Source organism: Nicotiana tabacum, chromosome 4 (genome assembly GCF_000715075.1).
Source record: "Nicotiana tabacum cultivar K326 chromosome 4, ASM71507v2, whole genome shotgun sequence".
NCBI lineage: Eukaryota > Viridiplantae > Streptophyta > Magnoliopsida > Solanales > Solanaceae > Nicotiana > Nicotiana tabacum.
The window spans coordinates 31286871-31313237 of NC_134083.1; the positions used below are offsets into that span (position 1 = coordinate 31286871).

Here is a 26367-nt window from a genome sequence, read left to right on the forward strand (position 1 = left end):
ACTAGTTTCACCAAGATTATAATTCAGTTGAGTCAATTTGAGTTCAAAAGTATAATTATACTAAGCAATAATTCTAACAAGTAACTAATTAATCAAGCAGCAAAATAGTTGTTGTGTATTCAGTAGACACAAATATTCTAGGGTTGTGATCGATTTACCAATCTTATTGTGTTTTAATTAACTCTCCCTTTCATACAATTCACTCATGCTTGCTAATTAATCGAATGATTGCTCTCATAGTATTCTCCCGAATTACTACTCGGCTATTCAAAATAGATTAACGCATATATTCCTATGGAATCAATCTATTAAGAACGCATTAAGATTACGATATTTAATTAAGTATGGTGACTAGTTATATTCTTATCCTAACCATTAAGCTTAGTCTTGCATTTATACTCATTGGGGGGGAGGGGGGTGTTGGGCCGAAATAACCTTGTCCTGGGCGAACTAGGAAACCTTTCCCGTCACTAGCGCCTAGGGTAGCGTGGGGCACTGGACTTTTTAACATTCATATCAATATATATATATATATATATATATATATATATATATATATTCTCATTCTCTTTTACTTGCTATAAATAAGAAACAATATACATGTGCTTATGGGAATAAATTTTATGAAAAATAAATTTACATAAAAAGAACCTCAAAATGTGTGATTGATTTTTATATAGAGCGTTCTGAGTGCCCAGGGAGGTTTAAAATTAGTTCGAGTAATAAATTCAGCCCATAAATTGTAAGGGCAAAAAAAATTTAGAAATCCAGACAAATTACTTGAGTCCCAAGCGCAACCCTCCCAAGAACTGTTAATTAGAAATTTTCTATTAGACCAAATTGCAGTTAATTAGCTAAAGTAAAAAATTAAAAAACCTTGAAAACGGAAAAGAGGAAAGTAAGTACATTATTCTTTAATTTCTTAATCTTTCTTTATTTTGTTAAGGAAACTATTTTGTAACGATCCGGTCGATTATTTTGAGAGTAATAGCCCCGATCTCTTATATTTACTGCATCCCCCGTATCTTTTTCTGCTTACGTGACTTGCCAGGAGGTTTTGTTGTGGTTTCGGAGTGATTTCGGACACTTAGTCCCTAAAATAGAAGCTTAAGTCTTAGGATTTTGACCGTAATCCGAACTGTGTGAAGACGACTCCAAAGTTTGGTTGGTTCCGTTAGCTCTGTTGGGTGATTTTGGACTTAGGAGCGTGTCTGGACTATAAATTTGAGGTCTGAAGCTGATTTAGGCTTGCAATTCCAATAGTTGGAGTAGGTCTGTAATGTTGAATATGACTTGTGTGAAAAATTTGAGGTCAATCGGACGTGATTTGATAGGTTTCGGCATCAGTTGTAGAAATTTAAAGTTTCAAGTTCATTAAATTTGGATTGGACGGTGATTCATGTTTTCGTTGTTGATTGACGTGTTTTAAGGGCTCGACTAAGTTCGTATAGTGTTTTAGGACTTGTTGGTATATTTGGTTGAGGTCCCGGGGGCCTCGGGTATAGTTCAGATGCTTAACAGATCGAAAATGTGACTTGTGTATGTGCAGAAGTTTCTGGTTTCTGGTGTTCTCGCACTTTTAGTGGGGAGATCGCAGGTGCAAACTCGCTTGTGTGGATGAAGAAGCGCAGATGCAGGATTTGGCAGCCCAATCTGGATTCGCAGGTGCGGAGGTAATTGCACAGAAGCGGCCTCGCTTCTGCGGTTGGTCTGTGCGCATGAGCGGTGAGGGTCGTAGGAGCGCATCCGCAGGTGCGGCGCTACTCTCGCAGATGCAGACCCAAGGGACATAAGTTAAGTCTGTACCTGTAATAGAATTTCCGTAGGTGCGGTATCGCAGGTGCGATTATAGGCCCGCAGATGCGAAATCGCTGGGCAGAAAAGGCCAAGTTTGAGGGTTTTATCCCATTTTCAATTTTTGGACTTTTAGAGCTCAAATTTGGACGATAATTTGGGAGATTTTCATATGAAGGTTTTGGGTAACGAATCTTAACCCAATTATGGTTATATTCCACTAATCTATCACTAATTTCATCTTTTAAATTTGGATTTGGGTGGAAATTTTGGGGAAAATGGAAAGAAGTTCTTCAACTAAGGTTTTGATTTAGACCTCAAATTGAGGTCGGATTCCAAAACAAATTACATAACCGGGCTCGTGAGTGAATGGGTATTCATATTTTATAACTTTTACCCGATTCCGAGACGTGGGCCCGGGGAGGCCTTTTGGGGCAATTTTCTAATTTCTTTCGGATTTTGGCTTATCATTTCTTATCTTTCTTGTGGAATTGATTCCTTTAGCCTATATTATTTATATGGTACTGCGTGTGGCTAGATTCGGGGTATTTAGAGATTGATTCAAGGGGCAAAGGCATTTCGGAGTAGGATTTTGTGCGGTTTGAGGTAAGTAACAGTTTTAAATCTGGTCCTGAGGGTATGAAACCCCGAATTTTGGTATGATATGATTTTTTTGGAGGTGATGCACATGCTAGTTGACGGGCATGTGGGCGTGCACCGTGGGGGATTGTGACTTGGTCTGTCCCGTGAAACTGTAAAGTCGAATAGCTTATTGTTAATTACATGTTCCCTCTGTCTTCTAGAAATTTGACTGCCATTCATGTTAGAATTCATGCTTAGACAATATGATATCACTGTTGGGACCTGCAACGGTCGGGTACTTATTGAATTAGCTGCTATTTGCTTCACAATTTTACTTGCGTGCCATATCTCTGTTTCCTCTTATTTTCTTGTTGATACTTGTTATTATTTCTTTTGGGTTGATTTGTATGATTTCTGAGAGCCCAAGAGGCTGGGGAGGTTAGTGACTGAGATAGGGCCTGAGTGCCGAGCTGTGAGCTATGTGAGTGTGTAATGGATCGGGTTGCATGCCGCAACGACACTTATGGCTATTTATCTCTTGGATCGGGTTGCATGCAGCAACGAGCCTTGTCGCTATTTATATATTGGATCGGGTTGCACACCGCAATAAGCCTTATGGTTATTTATACATTGGATCGGGTTGCACGCTGTAGTGATATAGCGCTTGGACTGAAGGAGCCCCTCCGGAGTCTGTACACCCCTGAGTGCAGGTACCTATCGAGTGTGAGTTTTGAGGGTTGAGAGCCAAGTGATAAGCTATTGAGAAAGAATGAGTGATTTTTGCCCTGAGAGGCGGTATTTGTGTAACGACCCGACCAGTCGTTTTAAGCATTTACGCTCCTTTCAACTATTTGAAGTATTTAATAACTTCCTACGAGGTATTATGACTTGTGTAAATTATCGGTTTGGGTTTTAAGGTACTTCGGAGTTAGCTTGGAAGAATGAATTTCATGTTGGAAGCTTAAGTTGAAATAGTTGACCGGATGTTGACTTATGTGTAAACGACCTCGGAATCGAGTTTTGATAATTCCAATAGCTCCGTATGGTGATTTTGGACTTAGGAGCGTTTCCGGAAAATTATTTGTAGGTACGTAGTGGAATTTGGCTTGAAATGCCGAAAGTTGAATTTTTAGAAAGTTTGACCGGGGGGTTGACTTTTTGATATCGGGGTCGGAATTCAATTTCGTAAATTGGAATAGGTCCGTTATATCATTTATGACTCATGCGCAAAATTTGAGGTCAATCGGACTTGATTCGATAGGTTTCGGCATCGAATGTAGAAGTTGGAAATTTTATAAGACTAAAGTTTCAAGTGAGTTCGCACAAGACCCAACTTTGAACGAGAATATCTACATATATATATGGAGTTATGTGATGATCTACCTATCAAATTAAAGATTTTATAGTCTCGTTTCTAACGCTTCAAACCGTTCATCATTTGGACATTGCTAAAGACGTTATGACCAGATTACCAAAGGCTGGAAAAATGCAATTCTGCGACCCATTATGCGATCGCAAAACTGCTTCTGCGACAACAAAACAAGTCGCATAATGGACCAGAAGAGCCCAGTTTTGGGCGCCGATTTTGTGATCAATTTTGCGGCCCGCATATCCATTATGCGGTCCATTATGCGACCGCATACCTGCTTTCGGAAGGTTAATTTTTCTATTTTCATAACCCAATCCCATTTTGATAAATGGGCTTTGGGACACATTTTGGAGCAAAATTCTGACATTTTTAGAGATAAGGGAGAGTGTTCTAGAGAGAGGAAGAAGCTCAAGTGCTTTGTTCATCAAGATCTTGTCCAAGCTTTGAAATCCAACAAGGAAATATCACAAGATCTTCACCCAAGAGGTAAGGTTCTAACCCCTAGTCTTCAATTTCGAGTTTGGGTAAAGATGGGTGATTAAGAGTATGATTCTTGGGTGTAATAGTATCATTTATACATATCAATAAGGTTTATGGAAAGATTGTTGAGTTCAAATGGGTATAGATTGGGTTAAAAATGGTAGAAATCTTCAAAGACTTTAATTGAAGATTTGAGGGTCGAGTTGATGTCGGAATTTGGTGAAATTTGTATGGTTGGACTCGTGGTTGGATGGGCGTTCATATTTTGTAACTTTTGTTGGGTTCCGATATGTGGGACCCACGGGCAATTTTTGAGTTAATTTTGGATTTTATTGGAAAAATTAGTATTTCCTTATGGAATTAATTACAATAATTGGTATTGATTGAATCGAATTAATTGTGGCTAGATACGAGGCTTTTGGAGACCAATTCTCGTGGCAAGGGCATAGCGGAATAAATAAATACACGGCTTGAGGTAAGTAACAGTTTTAAATCTGGTACTGAGGGTATTAAACCCCGGATTTTGGGATCATGTGATTATTTTGGAGGTGACGCACATCCTAGGTGACGAGCGTGTGGGCGTGCACCGAGGGGATTGTGATTTGGTCCGTCCCGAAAAACTGTAAAGTTGAATAATTTGTTGTTAGTTATATGCCCTCTATGGGTTGATAAAATTTGATTGTTAATCATGTTAGAAATCATGCTTAGGCTATGTGATAGTACTGTTGGGACCCACAGAGGTCGTGTACTTATTGAATTGCCTGCTAAATGCTATATTTACTCAGTCACAGTTTTTACTTGCCCATTTTATCTCAGTCTCTATTATTATTATTATTGATATATCATATCATTGTTGTTTGGGCTGATTTACGACAAGTAAAGCATGTGAAGATAGACTACTGATGATGAGTACAACATATTACGGTAACTCAATTAAAGGCATGAAAGGAATCTACATAGCTAGAACCGGTCAATTATCACTTTTAGCCGGTGTACACACTCATCACCTTGCGTACACGACTTTCACATATCATAATTAACACAAAACAATACCAGTCCTAAGGGGTAATTTTCCCGTACAAAGTTAGACAAGACACTTACCTCAAAATACGCTAACTCAATCCACTAGAAAGTCTTTCCCTCGATTATCCAACTCCAAACGGCTCGAATCTAGTCAAAACAACTTCATACCATAAATATAAACTATAGCAAGATATTCCGAACAATTGAGTTGCAATCTTTAAAGAGAAATAAAAAGTCAACTCAAAGAGTCAACCCCGGGCTCGCGCCCATTCAATAACGAGTCCAACCATATAAGAATTACTCAAATCCGACTTCAAATCGCCTTTCAAATCCCAAAAATTTAGTCTAAGAAGTTTTCACAATTTTTCCCCAAATTTCCAACTCAAATCACTAATTAAATGATAAAAATAACAATGGATTCATCTAATATAGCCAAAACAGAGTTAGAATCTCTTACACCGATGATTTCCTTAAAAATCCCTCGAACAATCGCCACAAGCCGAGCTCTTTAGATCCAAAAATAAAAATGAGATGAAACTCTCGACCTAAGCCCTTTTTTGCCCAGCAATTTCGCATCTGCGAACCCACAACCACATCTGCGGCTCCGCACCTGCGGAATTTCCATCGTAGGTGCGGTCCTCACTAAGGTCCAGCACTCTCCGCTTCTGCGGACATAACATGCATCTGCGCTTCTGCTCCTGTGGACATATGGGCGCTTCTGCGCACGCGCTCCTATGGACGATTTCCGCTTCTGCGATAATAGACCAAGCTGGCCCAGTCCGCATCTGCGACCAGCTCCTCTGCACCTGCGGACTCGCAGATGCGGAAAATCACCTTGCACCTACGATCCCAGCCAAGCTCACTCAAGGCCACTTCTGCGATCAACCTCACGCACCTACGTGTCCGCACCAGCGGCCAAACCCTCCGCAGGTTCGATGACACCAGAACAACAACAGGTTCAGCAATCCATCAAGTCCAAAATTGTTCCGGATTCAATCTGAATCACACCCGGGGCCCACGGGACCTCGTCCGAAAATATCAACAAGTTTCAAAATACATAACGGACCTACTCGAGGCCAAAAATCACATCAAACAATATCGATTCTACGAATCCTAGCCTAATTCAAGCCTATTGAAATTATGAACATCTAACTTCCAAAACTAACGCCGAATCACACCAAAACAACTCTGATTGACCTCAAATTTTGCACACTAGTCATGAATGACATGACGGACCTATTCTAACTCCGGGAATTAGAATTAGACCCCGATATCAATAAAGTCAACTCCCGGTCTAACTTCTCAACCTTTCAAACCTTCAACTTTCTAACTTTCGCCAATTCAAGCTGAAATAACCTACAGACCTTCAAATCAACATCCGGCATGCTCCTAAGTCCAAAATCATCATTCGGAGCTATTGGAACCTTTAAAACTCCATTTCGGAGTCGTCTACATAAAAGTCAACTTACGGTCAACCCTTTCAACTTAAGCCTCCAACTTAGGGACTATGTGTCTCATTTCACTCCGAAAATCACCCGAAACCAAAACCAAACACCACGGCAAGTCACATAATCATAATACAACATAGAGGAGGCAATTAACATGACATAATCTTAGCCTAATTGCCTATTGAAATTATGAACATATGACTTCCAAAACTAACGTCGAATCACACCAAAATAACCCCGATTGACCTCAAATTTTGCACACAAGTCATGAATGACATGACAGACCTATTTTCGGAAATCAGAATTCGACCCCGATATCAATAAAGTCAACTCCCAATCAAACTTCTCAACCTTTCAAACCTTTAACTTTCTAACTTTCGCCAATTCAAGTTGAAATGACCTACAGACCTCCAAATCAACATCAGGCATGCTCCTAAGTCCAAAATCATCATACATAGCTATTGGAACCGTTAAAACTCCATTCTGGAGTCGTCTACACAAAAGTCAAACTATGATCAACCCTTTCAACTTAAGCCTCCAACTTAGGACTATGTGTCCCATTTCACTCCGAAACTCACCCGAAACCAAAACCAAACACCCCGAGCAATTCACATAATCATAATACAACACAGAGGAGGCAATAAATAGGGGATCGGGGCTAAAATACTCAAATAATCGGCCGGGTCGTTACACTTCGTTTCCTATTTTCTTCTAAAATTTTCAAAAAGCAAAATGTTATTAAATAAGAAAATATTTTATCTAAAGATGGCGTCTTTGAGACCGACATATTATGTTACATTTTGTGGCAGTTCAATAAAACTACCTCAATTTAACCACCGTAAAATCTAAGTTATTTTGTAGTGAACATTGTTTTCGTGAGGTTAATCAAGTAGCAGATAACAACAACGACAACAACCCAGTATAATCCCACTAGTGGGGTCTGAGGATGGTAGTGTGTACGCAGACCTTACCCCTTCCCTAGGGTAAAGAGAATGTTTTCGATAGACCCTCGGCTCCCTTCCTCCAAGAACTCCCCACCTTACTCTTGGGGTGACTCGAACTCACAATCTCTTGGCCTGAAGTGGAGGGTGCTAATCAAGTAGCAGATGCTCTTACTAAATGGGGCATTGAGGAGAATGAATTCATTTTCCTCAATCCTAGAGATCTGCATGCCCAGGTGTGCCACTGGACCCTATTTGATGGACAAAGCTCAAATGGCTTCCATAAGGCATAAGCAAAGGAGGAACATATTGTCATAAGTTTTTTTTGTTTTTGGCACAGGTTTGTCTTGGAATAAATTGGATATACAAGAGTACTAATCTTGTATAGGATCATAGGAATGTTTATATCTTAGATTATGAATCTTTGTACTTGTATATGACCCTGGTTATTATTACAGGGATTTTTTGTTGAACATAGGCTAGGTTGATGTCGTCCTCTGTTATACTGTAACTATTTTTTGTGAGCAATATAAATAAATAAATAAAAAGATCTCTTTTTGAGGCCTTAAGCATTTCTTTCATTGAGGTTTTGGTTATGTCCCCGTCGTTATAATTATTATTGGATGATAAAGCAGGGGTCTTGGACAAAAACCCCATCACCACGGGAGGTAAAATCCCGAGTAGATGGATTAATTAAAAAAAATAATGCGTTGCGTTAAAAATAAAATTTCTAAATTAACAGATTTTTCACAAAAAATGAAAAAGATAGTTAATTTACCCCATAAACCAAAGAAAATGAAAATATATCATTTTTCAGCTTAAATCGGATCATGGGCTAGCTCGAAATTTCAAAACTTAGCATATTGCATATATTCACTTCTTGAAACGGCCTTTTCTTTGGAATTAATTTGAAACAAATCATTAGGCATACTTTCTCAATAAAAACACGAACAAATAATTCAAAAAAGATCATAGAATATCAGAAAATAGATCCCTACATTTTGCAATAAAAACATTTCGCGATATATATAGAACGTAGTATTGTACAACGCGCAATGAGTCAAAACTAGTTTATTATAGACAACTTTACTAAATACAGCTCTACGAAAATTTTGATTGGAAACTCGAAAATTTGAGTTTTCAATAATGGCATTATTCCTGAATGACACACATAATCACAAAATAAACACATTTACAATTTGTTATTCAAAAATTATGGGCTTTTAGATTATTTGTTTTCTCTTTGCTTCCAAAAAAAAAAACTCCATTCATTAGTATCTGGTTCCTCTCCATTTCCTCAAGTTCTTACTTAGTTAAGTGACACATGTCACATTTTAATTATTCGGATTGGGGTTCAAACTTGTTCACTTTCTCCGTTTTTTACGACAAGTTTAAAATCATAAACTTGACCATATATTAGGTTACAAGTTAAATAATAATCAAAACGTCAACAATCCCAGATGTGGACCAGTTCTGCCGCACCTCTAAATATGCGGAAGAAAATAAAAAACTTTAGGGATTTACAAAATTAAAGTCTGCACCAACATTGATTACGCGTATATATATGCATTACTGTATACAGAATTAGAGAAACCAGTAAGAACGTGACAAGAAATCCAAATATGTGGGATACTAGATTGTACATGTAAACAAAATCAGAGGGCATAACTTGATGGATGAAATCCTTTACAACATGTAAGTTAATTAAGAGAGATTCATTGCGATATCACGAGCAACGATGTAGAAAGAACTGTATAGTACTTATAAGGGGTCAAATTGTTAGGTGTTCAAAAAAATTGAAAAAATTGTAGTAAGATGGTGTTGTGGGTATGAGTGAAAGTAAGATATATTTTTTCTCACTTAAAGTGCATATACGTTTTCTATCTTTCCTAATGGTCTCGCAATCGAAACAACAAAAGAGAATTGTTTTCAGCGAAACGAACAAAATACACTAGAGGAATAATATATGTAAAATCATGGCAAAATTATTAAGTGATACTCCATATACATGAATACAAGTAAAATCTTCTGGCAAGCTTCTCTTAAGAAGTTTGTTTGGATGAGACACTATTACCTAGCTGGAAGCTCTACTTTTCTATAAGTTCCATTGAGTAAACTTCATTCAATAAAGGTGTAAACTGATTGCTGCTCTCTCCTTCCCTGCGTTCCGGTTCCACCATTCATTATTCAACATTGTGAAGATCAACAGCAGATTATATCAACAAAATCGTCAATATCTAGGAGCACATCATCAGCCCAATTGATCTCTTCTTGGTAGTTGGAGCAGTCATTAATATAGCTGCTATTATTATGTTCGTTCATCTTCTGAGTCTCGTCCATGACTTGATGTTCGGCGTGACAAATTGGTGCTGGTTGTACTGTTATGCAGTAATCTTCATCAGGTTCATGCAACATAGCTTCGATTATTTTGGCAACATCTTGTTCCTCCATAGTTACCCCATGATTTTTCTCACCTCTTATATTCTTCTTGATTCGGCACACAGCAATATCCTCTTTAGGAATATTATTTTTTCTAAAAAAATCATCCCCGACTGAATATTCTTTCATCAGCCAAATTTTATTGTGCTCTCCTTCTTTACTACGACTAGTTTGAAACTTGAAACATCTTCTAAACCCAACCACAGTTCCCTTACCATTCTTGATAGGATCAATACCTGTTTGGCCTTTCCATGTCCCGTTGGCGCAAGTTCGACGTACCCTTGTATGTTCGCTCTTCTGCTTCTTCAACCGAGTAAAAAAATAGCAAACCTTCTCTTCGGGATGATCAGAAGCTCCAAATATCTCCCATGGTGGTTGGTCTCCATAGATATCGGCAAGTTGGAAATTAGGGCATTCACTCGGCAAAGGCTCGCCCTTTAGGAACCTTTTCAGAAAGTTGATCAACTCTGCTTCAGTTGGGTGAAACCGAACACCCATGATACACCCACGGCGTATAGGTAACCTCGACGTGGAATATATGGTCGTCTCTTTTTCTTGCTTATAGAGAAACACAAGAATGAGACAATAGCAATTGCCGCAATATGCAAAGACAAGAACCACTACTGTTCTCTCAAGTTAGAAGACGAACTATGAAACGAAACCCTAAACGAATGGAGGAAGTTTATTGAAGTGAATGTTGTAATTGACTATATATAGATATTTGATCAGGTTAATTCCAATAGAGAAAATTTAGCAAACAAATTTTTAGGAGAGGAAAAGGTGTTGATTTTTGGGGAATACTTAAGTTTTTTTAACTAACTTTCTTTACTGATTTTCACAATTCGTAAGTTTTTTTAACTAACTTAAATCTCCACAATTTAATAGAAGAATCTGAAAATATAATTTGCTTGCCTTTTTCTCGATTTCATTTTCTTTATTTTATCGTACTTTTTCATTCAGTATATAGGAAATTTCTAGTAAATATGTCACGAGCCAAAACCACCGTCGTGATGGCGCCTATCATGGTACTAGGCAAGCCACTACTCACTATCTTAACAAAGTAAAAGTTTTAAAATTATAGACGGAAGCAATTAATATTTAAGAAAAACCTTTGTGGAACAGAAATAAACTCACATCACAATACAATCTATCCCAAAAACCGGGGTGTCATCGAGTACATGAGCATCTATAATAGGATCAGTCTAATACAACGTCTAAGGAATAAGAACTGAAATGCGATAAAAGTAATGAAGGAGTGCCAAGGCCTACGAACGCCATGCAACTGCCTCGATAGTCTCCGGAATCAGCTGCTCAAATATCAACAACCGCTATGACCGGGAACACCTGGATCTGCATACGAAGTGCAGGGTGTAGCGTGAGTACAACCAACTCAATAAGTAACAATGATAAATAAGAAACTAAAAGATAGTGACGAGCAACACAGTAATAGTTCATTTTTAATAATCCCAACAAGAAAGTGGACCTGTTTTCAAATTCGGCAGTTTAAGTCAAATCAATTTATAAATGCTAAGTTCAAGTAAAACCTTGATATAATATCCCTCAAAAGTTTCAAAACAATGACATATAACAACTATGTGCAACAACAATGGAAACAAATACCGCCTCTCAGGGCAACAATCAATCATTCCTTGTCAATAGCCCATCACTCGGCTCTCAACCCTCAACAGTCACACTCGTAGGTACCTGCGCTCACTGGGGGTGTGCAGACTCTGGAGGGGCTCCTTCAGCCCAAGCGATATACCGCTGTGGCGTGCAACCCGATCCGTATATATATATATATATATATATATAGCCCTAAGGCTCGTTGCGGCGTGCAACCTGATCCATATACATATAGCCCTCGGGCTCGTTACGGAGTGCAACCCGATCCATATATACTCACATAGCTAACAGCTCGACACTCAGGCCCTATCTCAGTCACTAACCTCCCCAGCCTCTCGGGCTCTCAAAAATCATACAAATCAGCCCAAAAGAAATAATAACAAGTACCAACAAGAAAATAAGAGGAAACGGAGATATGACACGCAAGTAAAACTGTGAAGCAAATAGCAGCTAATTCAACAAGTACCCAACCACTGCGGGTCCCAACAGTGATATCATATGGCCTAAGCATAGTTTCTAACATGAATGGCAGTCAAATTTCTAGATGACAAGGGGAACATGTAATTAACAAGAAGCTATTCGACTTTACGGTCTCTCGGGATGGACCAAGTCACAATCCCCCACGGTGCACGCCCGCACGCCCGTCATCTAGCATGTGCGTCACCTCCAAAATAATCACATCATACCAAAATCAGGAGTTACATACCCTCAGGACCAGATTTAAAACTGTTACTTACCTCAAACCGCGCAAAATCCTACTCCGAAATGCCTTTGTCCCTAGAATCAGTCACTAAATTCCCCGCATCTAGCCACAAGCAGTACAATATAATTAATATAGGCTAAAGGAATCAATTCCACAAGAAAAATATGAAATTATAAGCCAAAATCCGAAATAGGCTCAAATCGGCCCTCTCGGACCCACATTTCGAAATCCGACAAAAGTCACAAAATATGAACACCCATTCACTCACGAGCTCATTCGTACCAAAATTATCAAAATCCGATATCAAAATTCCAATCAAAACTCAAAAACTTAGTTGAAGAACTTCTTCCCATTTTTCCCAAATTTTTCACCCAAATATGAAATTAAAAGATGAAATTAGTGAAAGATTAGTGGAATATAACCATTAATGGGTTAAGAATCGTTACCCAAAAGCTTCCTCTGAAAATCTTCCAAATTATCGTCCAAATCAAAGCTCTCAAAGTCCCAAAATTGAAAATGGGATAAAACCCTCGAACTTGGCCTTTTCTGCCCAGCGATTTCGCATCTGCGGGCCTATAATCGCACCTGCGATGCCACACCTGCGAAAATCCTATCGTAGGTGCGGACTTAAGTTAAGTCCCCTGGGTCCGCATCTGCCAGAGAAGTGCCGCACCTGTGGATGCACTCCTGTGACCAAGGAACTGAACCTGCGACCCTCACCGCTCCTACGCACAGACCACCCGCAGAAGCGAAGCCGCTTCTGCGCAATTACCTCCGCACCTGCAAACCTAGCTAGGGCTGCCAAATCCCGCATCTGCGCTCCTTCATCCCCACGTGCGAGTCCGTACCTGCTGTCTCCCCACCGCAGGTGCGAAAACACAAGAAACCAGAAACTTCAACAGATACACAAGTCCAATTTTCGATCCGTTAAGCATCTGAACTACACCCGAGGCCCCCGAGACCTAAACTAAATATACCAACAAGTCCTAAAACACTATACGAACTTAGTCGAGCCCTGAAAACACGTCAAACAACAACGAAAACACGAATCACCCTCCAATTCAAACTTAATAAACTTGAAACTTCAAATTTCTACAACCGTTGCCGAAACCTATCAAATCACCTATCATATTCAACATTACAGACCTACTCCAACTTCCAGAATCGGAATCCGATCCCGATATCAAAAAGTCCACTTTCGGTTAAAATCTCCAAAAATTTGACTTTCGCCATTTCAAGCCTAAATCAGCTACAGACCTCAAATTTATAGTTCAAACACGATCCTAAGTCCAAAATCACACAACGGAGCTAATGGAACCGAAGGAACTCCGGAGTCATCTTCACGCAGTTCCGACTACGGTCAAAATCCTAAGACTTAAGCTTCCATTTTTAGGGACTAAGTGTCCCAAATCACTCTGAAACCACAACAAAACCTCACGGAAAGTCACACAAGTAGAAAAAGATATAGGGAAATCAGAAAATAGGGGATCAGGGCTATTACTCTCAAAACGTCCGGCCGGGTCGTTACATCCTCCCCCTCTTAAAATAATCATTCGTCCTCGAACAAGCATAAAGACATACCTAAAGTGGTAAAAACGTGAGGATAGCGGCTGCGCATATCCTGCTCGGTCTCCCAAGTTGCCTCCTCGGCCGGCTGACCCCTCCATTGAACCTTCACAGAAGCAATATTCTTCGACCTCAGCTTTCAAACCTGCCTATCCAAGATCGCCACCAGCTCCTCAACATAAGATAAATCTTTGTCCAACTGGACTGAGCTGAAATCCAACACGTGAGACGGATCGCTATGATACTTTTGGAGCATAGAAACATAGAATACTGGATGAACTCCTGCTAGATTGGGAGGCAAGGAAAGCTCATAAGCAACCTCCCCAGCACGTCGCAATACCTCAAATGGGCCGATAAACCTCGGGCTCAGCTTGCCCTTCTTTTCGAACCTCATAACACCATTCATGGGTGACACCTGGAGCAGGACCCGCTCTCCAATCATGAATACAATATCGCGAACCTTTCAATCCGCGTAACTCTACTGTCTGGACTGGGCTGTGCGCAGTCTATCCTGAATTACCTTAACCTTCTCCAGAGCATCCTGAACCAAATCTATACCCAATAATCTAGCCTCGCCCGGCTCGAAGCAAACCACTGGAGACCTATATTGCCTACCATACAGAGCCTTATACGGTGCCATCTGGATGCTCGACTATTAACTGTTATTGTAGGCAAACTCCGCCAGTGGCAAGAACTGATTCCACGAACCCCCAAACTCTATCACACACGCACGGAGCATATCCTCTAATATCTGAATAGTGCGTTCGGACTGTCCGTCCGTCTGCGGGTGAAATGCTGTTCTCAACTCCAATTGAGTACCCAACTAATGCTGTACTACCCTCTAGAACAGTGATGTAAACTGCGTACCCCGATCAGAGATGATAGATGCCAGTACTCCATGAAGCCTGACGATCTCGCAGATATACACTCGAGACAGCTGCTCGGAAGAATAGGTAGCCATCACAGGAATGAAATGAGCTGGTTTGGTCAGCCTATCCACAATTCCCCAAACTGCGTCAAACATCTGATTAGTCCGTGGGAGTCCAACAATGAAATCTATAGTGATCCGCTCCCACTTCCACTCCGGAATCTCTAACTTCTGAAGCAACCCACCTGGTCGCTGATGCTCATACTTCACCTATTGGAAATTTAGACACCGAGCCATATACTCAACTATGTCCTTCTTTATTCTCCTCCACCAGTAATGTTGCCTCAAGTCCTGATACATCTTCATGGCACCTGGATGAATAGAATACCGCGAGCTATGAGCCTCTTGAAGAATCAACTCTCGCAAACCATCAACATTGGGTACACACAGCCTACCCTACATACTCAATGCTCCATCATCCCCAATAGTGACCTCCTTAGCATCACTGTGCTGGACCGTTTCCTTAAGGACAGGAAGATGGGGGTCATCATACTGGCACTCCCTGATACGATCATAAAGAGAAGACCGAGAGACCACACAAGCCAATACTCGACTCGGCTCAGAAATATCCAATCTAACAAACTGGTTGGCTAAGGCCTGAACGTCCAATGCGAATAGCCACTATGCTGCTAGAAGATATGCTAAGCTCCCCAAAATCTCCGCCTGGCGACTCAAGGCATCAGCCACCACATTGGCCTTCCCGGCATGGTACAAAATTGTGATATCATAGTCCTTAAGAAGCTCCAACCACCTCCGCTGACGCAAGTTAAGATCCTTCTGTTTGAACAGATGCTGCAAACTCCGGTGATCAGTGTAAATCTCGCAATGGACACCGTACAAATAGTGCCACCAAATCTTCAAGGCGTGAACAGTAGCTGCTAACTCAAGGTAGTGGACAGGATATTTCTTCTCATGAGGCTTCAACTGGCGCGAAACATAAGCAATCACTCTACCCTCCTGCATCAGAACACACCCAATACCGATCCACGAGGCATAATAATACACTGCGTAAGAACCAGAAGCTGATGGTAGAACAAGAACTGGAGTCGTGGCCAAAGCAGTCTTGAGCTTCTGGAAGCTCTCCTCGCACTCACTCGACCACCTGAAAGGAGCACCCTTTTGGGTTAATTTATTCAAGGGCCATGCAATAGATAAGAAACCCTCCACAAAATGACGGTAATAACCAGCCAAACCGAGAAAACTCCAAATCTCCATGGCTGAGGACGGTCTAGGCCTACTCTGAACCGCCCTATCTTCTTCGGATCTACCAGAATACCCTCACTGGACACCACATTCCCCAAGAACGCCACTGAACTGAGCCAAAACTCATACTTGGAGAACTTTGTATAAAGCTTCTCCTCCCTCAACCGTTGTAACACAATCCTCATATGCTGAGCATGCTCCTCCTGGCTACGAGAGTATACCAGGATGTCATCAATGAAAACAATAACGAACGAGTCAAGGTAAGGCTGAAACACACTGTTCATCAGATGCATGAACGTTGCTGGGGCGTTGGTCAGCCCAAAAAACATCACAAGGAACTCATAATGGCCATATCGGGGCCTGAAAGCTGTCTTAAGAATATCTGAGTCCCGAATCTTTAACTGGTGATACCCTGACCTCAAATCAATCTTGGAGAAAACCCTCGCTCCCTGAAGCTAGTCAAATAGATCATCAATACGCGGCAAAGGATACTTGTTCTTGATTGTGACCTTGTTCAACTGTATGTAATCAATGCACGTTCTCATAGTACCATCCTCATTCTTCACAAATAGAACTGGTGTACCCCAAGGTGACACGCTAGGCCGAATAAACCCCTTATCAAGGAGTTCCTAAAGCTGATTCTTCAATTCCTCAACTCCGCCGGTGCCATACGATACAGTGGAATAGAAATGGGCTGAGTGCCCAGCGCCAAATCAATACTAAAATCAATATCCCAGTTAGGCGGCATGCCCGGCAGGTTTGTAGGAAACACATCCGGGAAATATCGCACCACTGGAACAAAATCAATAGCAGGGGTCTCTGCACTAACATCCCTCACAAAGGCCATATAAGATAGACAACCCTTCTCAACCATCCACTGAGCCTTCAAGTATGAAATCACTCAACTGGAAACATAGTCTATAGAGCCGCTCCACTCAACTCTCGGCAATCCTGGCATCGCCAACGTCACGGTCTTCGCGTGATAATCTAGAACCGCACGATTTGGAGACAACCAGTCCATACCCAAAATCACGTCAAAATCAACCATACTTAGAACTAAGAGATCTACTCTGGTCTCTAGGCTCCCAATAGTCACCACACATGACCGATATACTCGATCCACAATAATAGTATCGCCCACTGAAGTAGATACATGAACAGATGAAACTAGAGACTCACGGGGCATATCTAGATAATGAGTAAAATACGAGGACACATATGAATAAGTGGAACTAGGGTCAAATAGTACAGAGGAATCTCTGTGGAAAACTGAGACAATATATGTGATTACATCGTCCGAAGCATTGGCATCTGGTCTGGCGAGAAGAGCATAGAATCGGGCCTGACTGCCACTCGATCGTCCTCCCCATCTAGGGCGACCTCTAGCTGACTGGGCCCCACCCCGAGCTGGCTGAGCGGGTAGTGAAGTAACTGGTGCTGAAGCTGTAGTCTGACTCTTCTGCTGAGTCTAACCTCCCATAAGGCGGGGACAATACCTCTTGATATGGCCAAACTCTCCACACTCATAGCAACTACCCGGTGCTGGTGGTGGGGACTGGAGGGGGCCCCGAGCACCAGGATAACTGGTAGAAGGACCTGGCATAGACGAGCCTTGACCCAATGGAGCATGGGACGAACTCTGAGCTGGAAGGCACTAAGAGATGAGTGACCCTGCTAGTAATTGTGTGATCCAGGGCTAGATGATGCACCATGGTGAACAGGGCGAGCCGTTTTAGCATGCCTGTAAGGACGACCCCTGTCATGGTAGAAGTGACCCCTAGAAGGAACACCGCTCAATCCACCCTGTCCACGAGGCCTCTTGGCCTCCCTCTCAACCCGCTCCTAGCTGTGAACCATCTCAATCTGACGACCAATGTCGACAATCTCCTCAAAAGTAGCACCAACCGCTCTCTCTCTCTCTCTAGTCATAAGCAATCGCAGCTGAAAAGTGAGGCCATCTATGAACCTCCTGATCCTCTCCTTGTCTTTGGGAACCAAACAGATAGCATGACTGGACAACTCAAAAAATCTCATCTCATACTGTGTCATGGAGATATCACCCTGATGAAGTTGCTCGAACTACCTGCGCAGCTCCTCTTTGCGGGACTGAGGCACGAACTTCTCATCGGAATATTCCGGAGAACTGCTACCAGGTAAAGGGTGCTGCGCCGACTGGCCTACGTCTCTCGTAAGCCTCCCACCAACTGAAGGCAGCCCCAGAGAATTGAAAAGTAGTGAACGAGCCCCCACTGGTCTCTAGAATACCTGCTGTATAGAGTATCCTCTAACACCTGTCCAAGAAGCCTTGTGCATCCTCTCCCTCGGTGCTACTGAAAGATATAGGCTGGAGTCTCCTAAATCTCTCCAATTGACGCTGCTCATCATCGTGCATGACAGGAACCACATAGTCCTCAGCAACTGTAACCGGCTGGGTTGGTGGTGCCCCCGATGTCTGGAGTCTATGTAGCACCTGCTCTGGTGTGCGGGTGGCAGGAGTCTGGGCACCTCCCCCGGCCTGAGAAGTGGCTGTTGTGGCCGGAATAGGGACCGCCTGAGCAAGACTGGTGCACATGGTCAGAATCTTAACTAAGGCCTCCTGAAGGCCTGGAATCACAATGGGCACAGGTGGTGCCTGAGCTAGTCCCACAGGCTCATCCACAACTGGAGCCTACTCCTGAACTAGGGCAACTGGTGGATCTATATGTGCTGCCCTAGCTGCGGTGCGAGCTGCACCTCTGCCCCTACCGCGGCCTCTACCGCGACCTCGGCCTCTCGCGGCCATAACTGGTGGTACTGGTGGCTGTCCATCCTGCCCCATAGTACGCGTCCTCACCAACTGTGAGAGAATTAGGTTACCAGAATCAAATGATTCGCACGACAAGAATTCAAGAATGTGAAATTTCCTAAGGGTTCGACAGCCTCTCGAAGATAAGTACAGGCGTCTCTGTACCGATCCGCAAGATTCTACTAAATCTGCTCAAGACTCGTGAGACCTATGTAACCTAGGCTCTCATACCAACTTGTCACGACTTAAAACCAACCATCGTGATGGCGCTAATCGTAGTACTAGGCAAGCCACTACTCACTATCTTAACACAGTAAAAACTTTGAAATTATAGACGGAAGCAATTAATATTTAAGAAAAACCTTTGTGGAACAGAAATAAACTCGCATCAATATACAATCTATGCCAAAAATCGGGGTGTCATCAAGTACATGAGCATATATACCAACAGCATTCTAATACAACATCTAAGGAATAAGAACTGAAATGTGATAAAGATAATGAATGAGAGCCAAGGCCTGTGAATGCCATGCAGCTACCTCGATAGTCTCCGGAATCAGCTGCTCAAATATCAACACCCGCTATGACCGGGAATACCTGGATCTGCACACAAAGTGCAGGGTGCAGCATGAGTACAACCCACGCAGTAAGTAACAATGAAAAATAAGGGACTGAAAGATAGTGACGAGCAACACAGTAATAGTTCATTTTTTGTAATCCCAACAAGAAAGTGGACCTGCTTTCAAATTCGGCAGTTTAAGTCAAATCAATTTATAAATGTCAAGTTCAAGTAAAACATTGATATAATATCCCTCAGAAGTTTCAAAACAATGACATATAACAACTATGTGCAACAACAATGGAAACAAATAACTCCTCTCAGGGCAAAAATCACTCATTCTTTCTCAATAGCTTATCACTCGGCTCTCATCCCTCAACACTCACATACGATAGGTACTGCGCTCACTAGGGGTTGCTAACTCCGGAGGGGCTCCTTCAGCCCAATCTATATATCGCTGCGGCATGCAGTCCAATCCCATATAAATAGCCATAAGGCTCATTGCAGCGTGCAACCCGATCCATATACATACAGCCCTCAGGCTCGTTGCAGCGTGCAACCCGATCCATATACACTCACATAGCTCACAGCTCGGCACTCGGGCCCTATCTCAGTCACTAACCTCCCCAGCCTCTTGGGCTCTCAAAAATCATACAAATCAGCCCAAAAGAAATAATAACAAGTATCAACAAGAAAACAAGAGGAAATAAAGATATGACACGCAAGTAAAATTATGAAGCAAATAGAAGCTAATTCAATAAGTACTCGACAGTTGTGGGTCCCAACCGTGATATCATATGGCCTAAGCATGGTTTCTAACATGAATGGCAATCAAATTTCTAGAAGACATAGGGAACATGTAATTAATAATAAGCTATTCGACTTTACAGTCTCACGGGACAGACCAAGTCACAATCCCCCACGGTGCACGCCCACACGCCCTTCACCTAGCATGTGCGTCACCTCCAAAATAATCATATCATATCAAAATTCGGGGTTTCATACCCTCAGGACCAGATTTAAAACTGTTACTTACCTCAAACCGTGCAAAATCATACTCCGCAATGCCTTTGCCCCTCGAATCAATCTCCAAACACCCCGAATCTAGCCACAAGCAGTACGATATAATTAATATAGGCTAAAAGAATCAATTCCACAAGAAAAATACGAAATTATAAGCCAAAATCTGAAATAGGCTCAACCCGGCCCCCGCGCTCATGAGCCCACATCTTGAAATCCGAGAAAAGTTATAAAATATGAACACCCATTCACTCACGAGCTCATTCGTACCCAAATTATCCAAATCTGATATCAAAATCCCAATCAAAACTCAAAAACATAGTTGAAGAACTTCTTCCCATTTTTCCCAAATTTTCCACCCAAATCTAAAATTAAAAGATGAAATTAGTGATAGATTAGTGGAATATAACCATAAATGGGTTAAGAATCGTTACCCAAAAGATTCATATGAAAATCTCCCAAATTATCGTCCAAATTTGAGATCTAAAAGTCCCAAAATTGAAAATGGGATAAAACCCTCAAACTTGGCCTATAATCGCACCTGCGGAAATTCTATTCCAGGTGCGGACTTAACTTAAGTCCCTTGGGTCCGCATCTACGAGAGTAGCGCTGCACCTGCGGATGCGCTCCTGCGACCCTCACCGCTCCTGCGCACAGACCAACCGCAGAAGCGAGGCCTCTTCTGTGCAATTACCTCCGCACCTGCGAACCTAGCTTGGGCTGCCAAATCCTGCATCTGCGCTCGTTCATCCACACGAGCGAATCTGCACCTGCGGTCTCCCCACTGCAAGTGCGAGAACACCAGAAACCAAAAACTTCTGCAGATACACAAGTCCAATTTTTTATCCATTAAGCATCCGAACTATACCCGAGGCCTCCGGGACCTCAACCAAATATACCAACAAGTCCTAAAATATCATACGAACTTAGTCGAGCCCTCAAAATATGTTAAACAACAACGAAAACATGAATCACCCTCCAATCCAAATTTAATGAACTTGAAACTTTAAATTTCTACAACCGATGCCGAAATCTATCAAATCAAGTCCGATTGACCTCAAATTTTTCACACAAGTCATATTCAACATTACGGACCTACTCCAACTATCGAAATTGGAATCCGACCCCGATATCAAAAAGTCCACTTCCGGTCAAAATCTCAAAAAATCTGACTTTCGCCATTTCAAGCCTAAATCAGCTACAGACCTCAAATTTACAGTCCGGACACGCTCTTAAGTCCAAAATTACCCAACGGAGCTAACGGAACCAACAGAACTTCGGAGTCATCTTCACATAGTTCGGATTACGGTCAAAATCCTAAGACGTAAGCTTCAGGTTTTAGGGACTAAGTGTCCCAAATCACTCCGAAACCACAAGAAAACCTCCCGACAAGTCACACAAGCAAAAACAGATACGGGGAAAGCAGAAAATAAGGGATCAGGGATATTACTCTCAAAACTACCGGTCGGATCGTTACAAAATAGTTTTCTTAAGAAAATAAAGAAAGATTAAGAAATTAAAGAATAATGTACTTACTTTCCTCATTTTCGTTTTCAAGGTTTTTTAATTTTTTACCTTAGGTAATTAACTGCAATTTGGTCTAATAGAAAATTTCTAATTAACAGTTCCTGGGAGGGTTGCGCTTGGGACTCAAGTAATTTGTCTGGATTTCTAATTTTTTTTTGCCCTTACATTTTATGGGCTGAATCTATTACTCGAACTAATTTTAAACCTCTCTGGGCACTGAGAGCGCTCTATATAAAAATCAATCACACATTTTTCGGTTCTTTTTATGAAAAAATATTTTTCATAAAATTTATGCCCCTAAGCACATGTATATTGTTTCTTATTCATTCATGAATAAAGAGAATATATATATATATATATATATATATATATATATATATATATATATATATATATATATATAGAAACTGAAAATACTTTGAGGAGGGAATAATACTTAAAGTTGCTGGTGGTTTAATGCTTGAACATCCGCCAACGTTGCCTTCGTTGATACTGTGGTTCGTCTCTCTCTCTCTCTCTCTCTCTCTCTCTCTCTCTCTCATATATATATATATATATATATATATATATGAATGTTGAAAAGTCTAGCGCCCCATGCTACCTTGAGCGCTAGTGACGGAAAAATTTTCCTAGTTCGTCCGGGTTAAGGTTATTTCGGACCAAGACCCCCCCCCCCCAAACGCGTATAAATGCAAGACTAAGCTTAATGGTTAGGATAGGAATATACCTAGTCACCATACTTAATTAAATATTATAATCTTAATGCGTTCTTAATAGATTGATTCCATAGGAATATATGCATTAATCTATTTTGAATAGGAGAGTAGTACTTCGGGAGAATACACTTGTTGTAAATTCTAGAATGTTCGTGAATTGTGACTCCAGATTCGGGTGGTAATAGTTAATACAGATTTATGATATTCCACACTTGTTATATTTTATTGTAGCTAATTAATGTTAATTACTAAATGGAAACAAGGAATTGGTAAATGATTTTCTAACATTGGCTTTCCTAGCAAGTAAAATGTTAGGCACCATCACGGTCCCGTCGGTGGGAAATTTCGGGTCGTGACACACACATTGGTAGAATTTGGTGTTTTATTATTTTTTTGGTTTTAAATTTTGTCAATATATGCTTAATTTATTAAGTTGGCTTGCCTAGCCGTAGTGTTGGGCGCCATCACGACCTATAGGTGAAATTGGGCCGTGACAACATGGTATCAAAGCACTAGGTTCACGTTGACAATAGCCACCCTTATCTCTCTTATAGCCACCCTTATCTCTCTTGTAATAGCCTCCCTTATCCTTCCACTCTGACAAAATCAATATCCACCCTTATCACTCCTATAGCCACCCTTATCACTCATATAATAGACTTCATCATCGCTTCGTTTAATTGCATCCCTTATTACTCCGCCCAGACACTATCCCCACACATAACAACCGTGAAATGCCACCCTTATTCCCGCATAATATCAACAGTGGGATGCCACCCTTATACGCCGCATAACAGTAACCCAAATCACACAACAATTCACACAGAATATTATCACAACATAATCAACTCATAATTACAAATTGCCCATAGGCCACAACATTTCCAAAGGTACAACGAAATCAATAAATTTCACAACTGATAGCCCACGGATCAACACAATGTATATAAAATCTCAAAAACAACAACAAGGATGGAAAAGTAACTCAGCAAGAATAACATCTTCTTTAATCCATATTCTTGGTAATTAAATTAATACCTATTTTTCAAATTTAATTAATTAATTATTTACAAATAAAAAATCCTTAATGAAATTAATTCCACTAAATGGAAACTCAACAGAACAAAGAATCCACATAAAAGTCAACTAACAATCACACCAAATTATCATATAAGAGCAAACTCGGAAAACAAGGAATGAGGCATGACAATAAAGGATTTAATAAGTACCAACAATTTCCAATTTAATACTTAAGTGTGTCTACGAATTTTAACCGATATAGTTTGCACATATAAATCAAGTACGTACTTGCCACCTTGTGTATACGGTTTTCAATCACACAATTTTCACATAAGACTCAATGTCTAAGAGGTGATTCCCCCACTCAAGGTTAGGCAAGATACTTACCTCGACGAAACTAAACCGATACTTTAAATGATCTTCGCGAGTGAAGCCACCTCCGGGCGGCTCAAATCTGAAATTCGTCCCTTAATAATACTACGATGGTCCACCACACTAGACAAATTTCAATCTATAACAATGCAACACAATTGAACCAACATTAGCAAGATTTCTATACTTTAAGTCATTTAGACATTTTATCAAACATGTAATGTGCATATTTTTCTACAACCCCCTTCAATGAAATTTCTTCACCTAACAATCACCTTTCACACAAATGATTCACCTCACAATTCTCTCTAGGCCATCCACAACTTCACTTAGCACATGCATGCCTAAGAATTCACTCCCAACCCACAAATCTTATCAATTAATTCATTTTACAATCTCTACAATACCAACACACCTAGGTTGGGCACTCATTGCTTCCAATCACGATCCCATAAGTCCTAACACATATTTCGTACATAAATAATCACCATGAATTAGTTAGAGATAGTAGACATACCTCTTGTAGACCAAATCTTGAAAGACAACTTTTGGGGTGTTCTTGAGATTTTGTAAATCCTATGGAATCCAATCAAAACCTTGTTGTAACTAGTGATTGAGAAGTGAAATCATCATAAAAACACACTTAAAAACTCACCTTTGGTGTGTATTGAAAGCCTTGGTCGGATAGGTGATGGAGAGAAAGCCCTAGTCTTGAAGAAATGACTTAGCCACTCTCTCTCCCCCAACTTGTGGGTATTTATAGGGATCCTACATGCGCGACTGCGCACCTGGGCAAGTGACCGCGCATCTGGCCGCGCACACGAGGTAGAAACCCCCCCTTATATGCGCGTGCGCTCATCTTGGCGCGCATATGGCATAGGTCTGGTAAACTGGCCATAACTTTCTGTATACATATCCAAATGACAAACGGTTTGATGCGTTGGAAACTTGACTCAAAGGGCTTTAATTTGTTAGGTATATCATCATCTAAGTCTTTATAATTTGGTAGTTGCATGCTTTTGAAGTCGTATCTTGAGCGAATTTATTTGAAACTTTAGCCCATTGCATAGCTCTCAACTTGTCTTAGTTCTAGGGATCTCCTTAGACCCTAACAACATCCAATACACCTCCTACACCTAATATCATGATCATCTAAGTTTTTCCAGTCCTTAATCTCTCGTGGAAAGGCAAGACGACACTTAAGCGACTTATGAGCGTGCTTATGGCCTCAGACTAATAGGAAATTCGAGGGGCCTCACATCCTCCAACAACACTAGAATCACGAATAGCGTATCGATTCAAGCCTAAGAAACTTATGAACTTCCGAATTCCAAAACTAACGCCGATTCATAACAACCAACTCTGATTGACTTCAAACTTTGCACACAAGTCATAAATGACACCAAAGACATATTCCAATTTCTGGAACAAAAATTCCATCCCGAAGTCGTTTGCTCAAAAGTCAATCTTCGGTCAACTCTTTTCATTTAAGCTTCAAAAATAAGAATTATTCTTTCGATTTAATTTCGAACCTTCCGAAAACCAAATTCGATCTTGTACGCAAGTCATAGCACATATTACGAAGCTGCTCGAGGCCTTAAGTCGTGGAACGGGACGTAAATTCTCAGAACGACAAGTCGGGTCGTTACAATCACATGGTTTCTAAAACATAAAGATTACTGAAGGATCGTGCCTAAAAGAGTTACACTTTAGGAAGCTTTTTTCCAGGTTCCTAAACTGGGATGCTATGCTCAAAGGCCGGAGAATTGATTCATGTTTTTCCATTTTACAGGGGTGACTTCAATATCTCATATATAAAATATAAATATCAAAAGTTTGAAGTCTCACAAACACGAGTAGATATGGAAACTTTAACTACATAAAGACACTTATTCAACTCTTCATTCATTCACTTAACTCACATATAACATTCAAAAGTTCCTTCTCATCATTCTTTAAACAATATAACAACATAAACGTTCAAATACGATATTTCAAAAGTTTCCAGTAGCTCTTCTAATATCAATCATGTCGATAACATAAAGAGTCAAGTAATTTCAGCTTATAAATCATGATTCTAAATGGCAGAAACTAAATTAAAATACAACTAAAACTACTTCTCCTTCGTACCAAAGTACCTGCTAATGCAATTGTTTGAATAACATTATTTAAAATGAAGTAAATACAGCCATTCATGGATTTTCTCCCTGTTTAATCACTCTTTTGACCTTGTTACTTGATAATTATGCAAGATCATCATCAACTTATA

The 26367-nt window shown here is 40.8% G+C and overlaps 1 protein-coding gene across 1 annotated transcript in view; it reads right to left on the reverse strand.

Moving 5' to 3' along the window:
• Positions 1–9784: 9784 nt before the first annotated feature.
• Positions 9785–26367, reverse strand: part of LOC107801129 (NAC domain containing protein 52-like) — a 33834-nt gene continuing 17251 nt past the window's right edge. Inside the window, exon 2 of the mRNA XM_075250744.1 lies at positions 9785–10634. Within this exon, the coding sequence (XP_075106845.1) occupies positions 9840–10634 (795 nt within the window). The 3' untranslated portion in view covers positions 9785–9839. The remainder of the gene's footprint in view (positions 10635–26367) is intronic.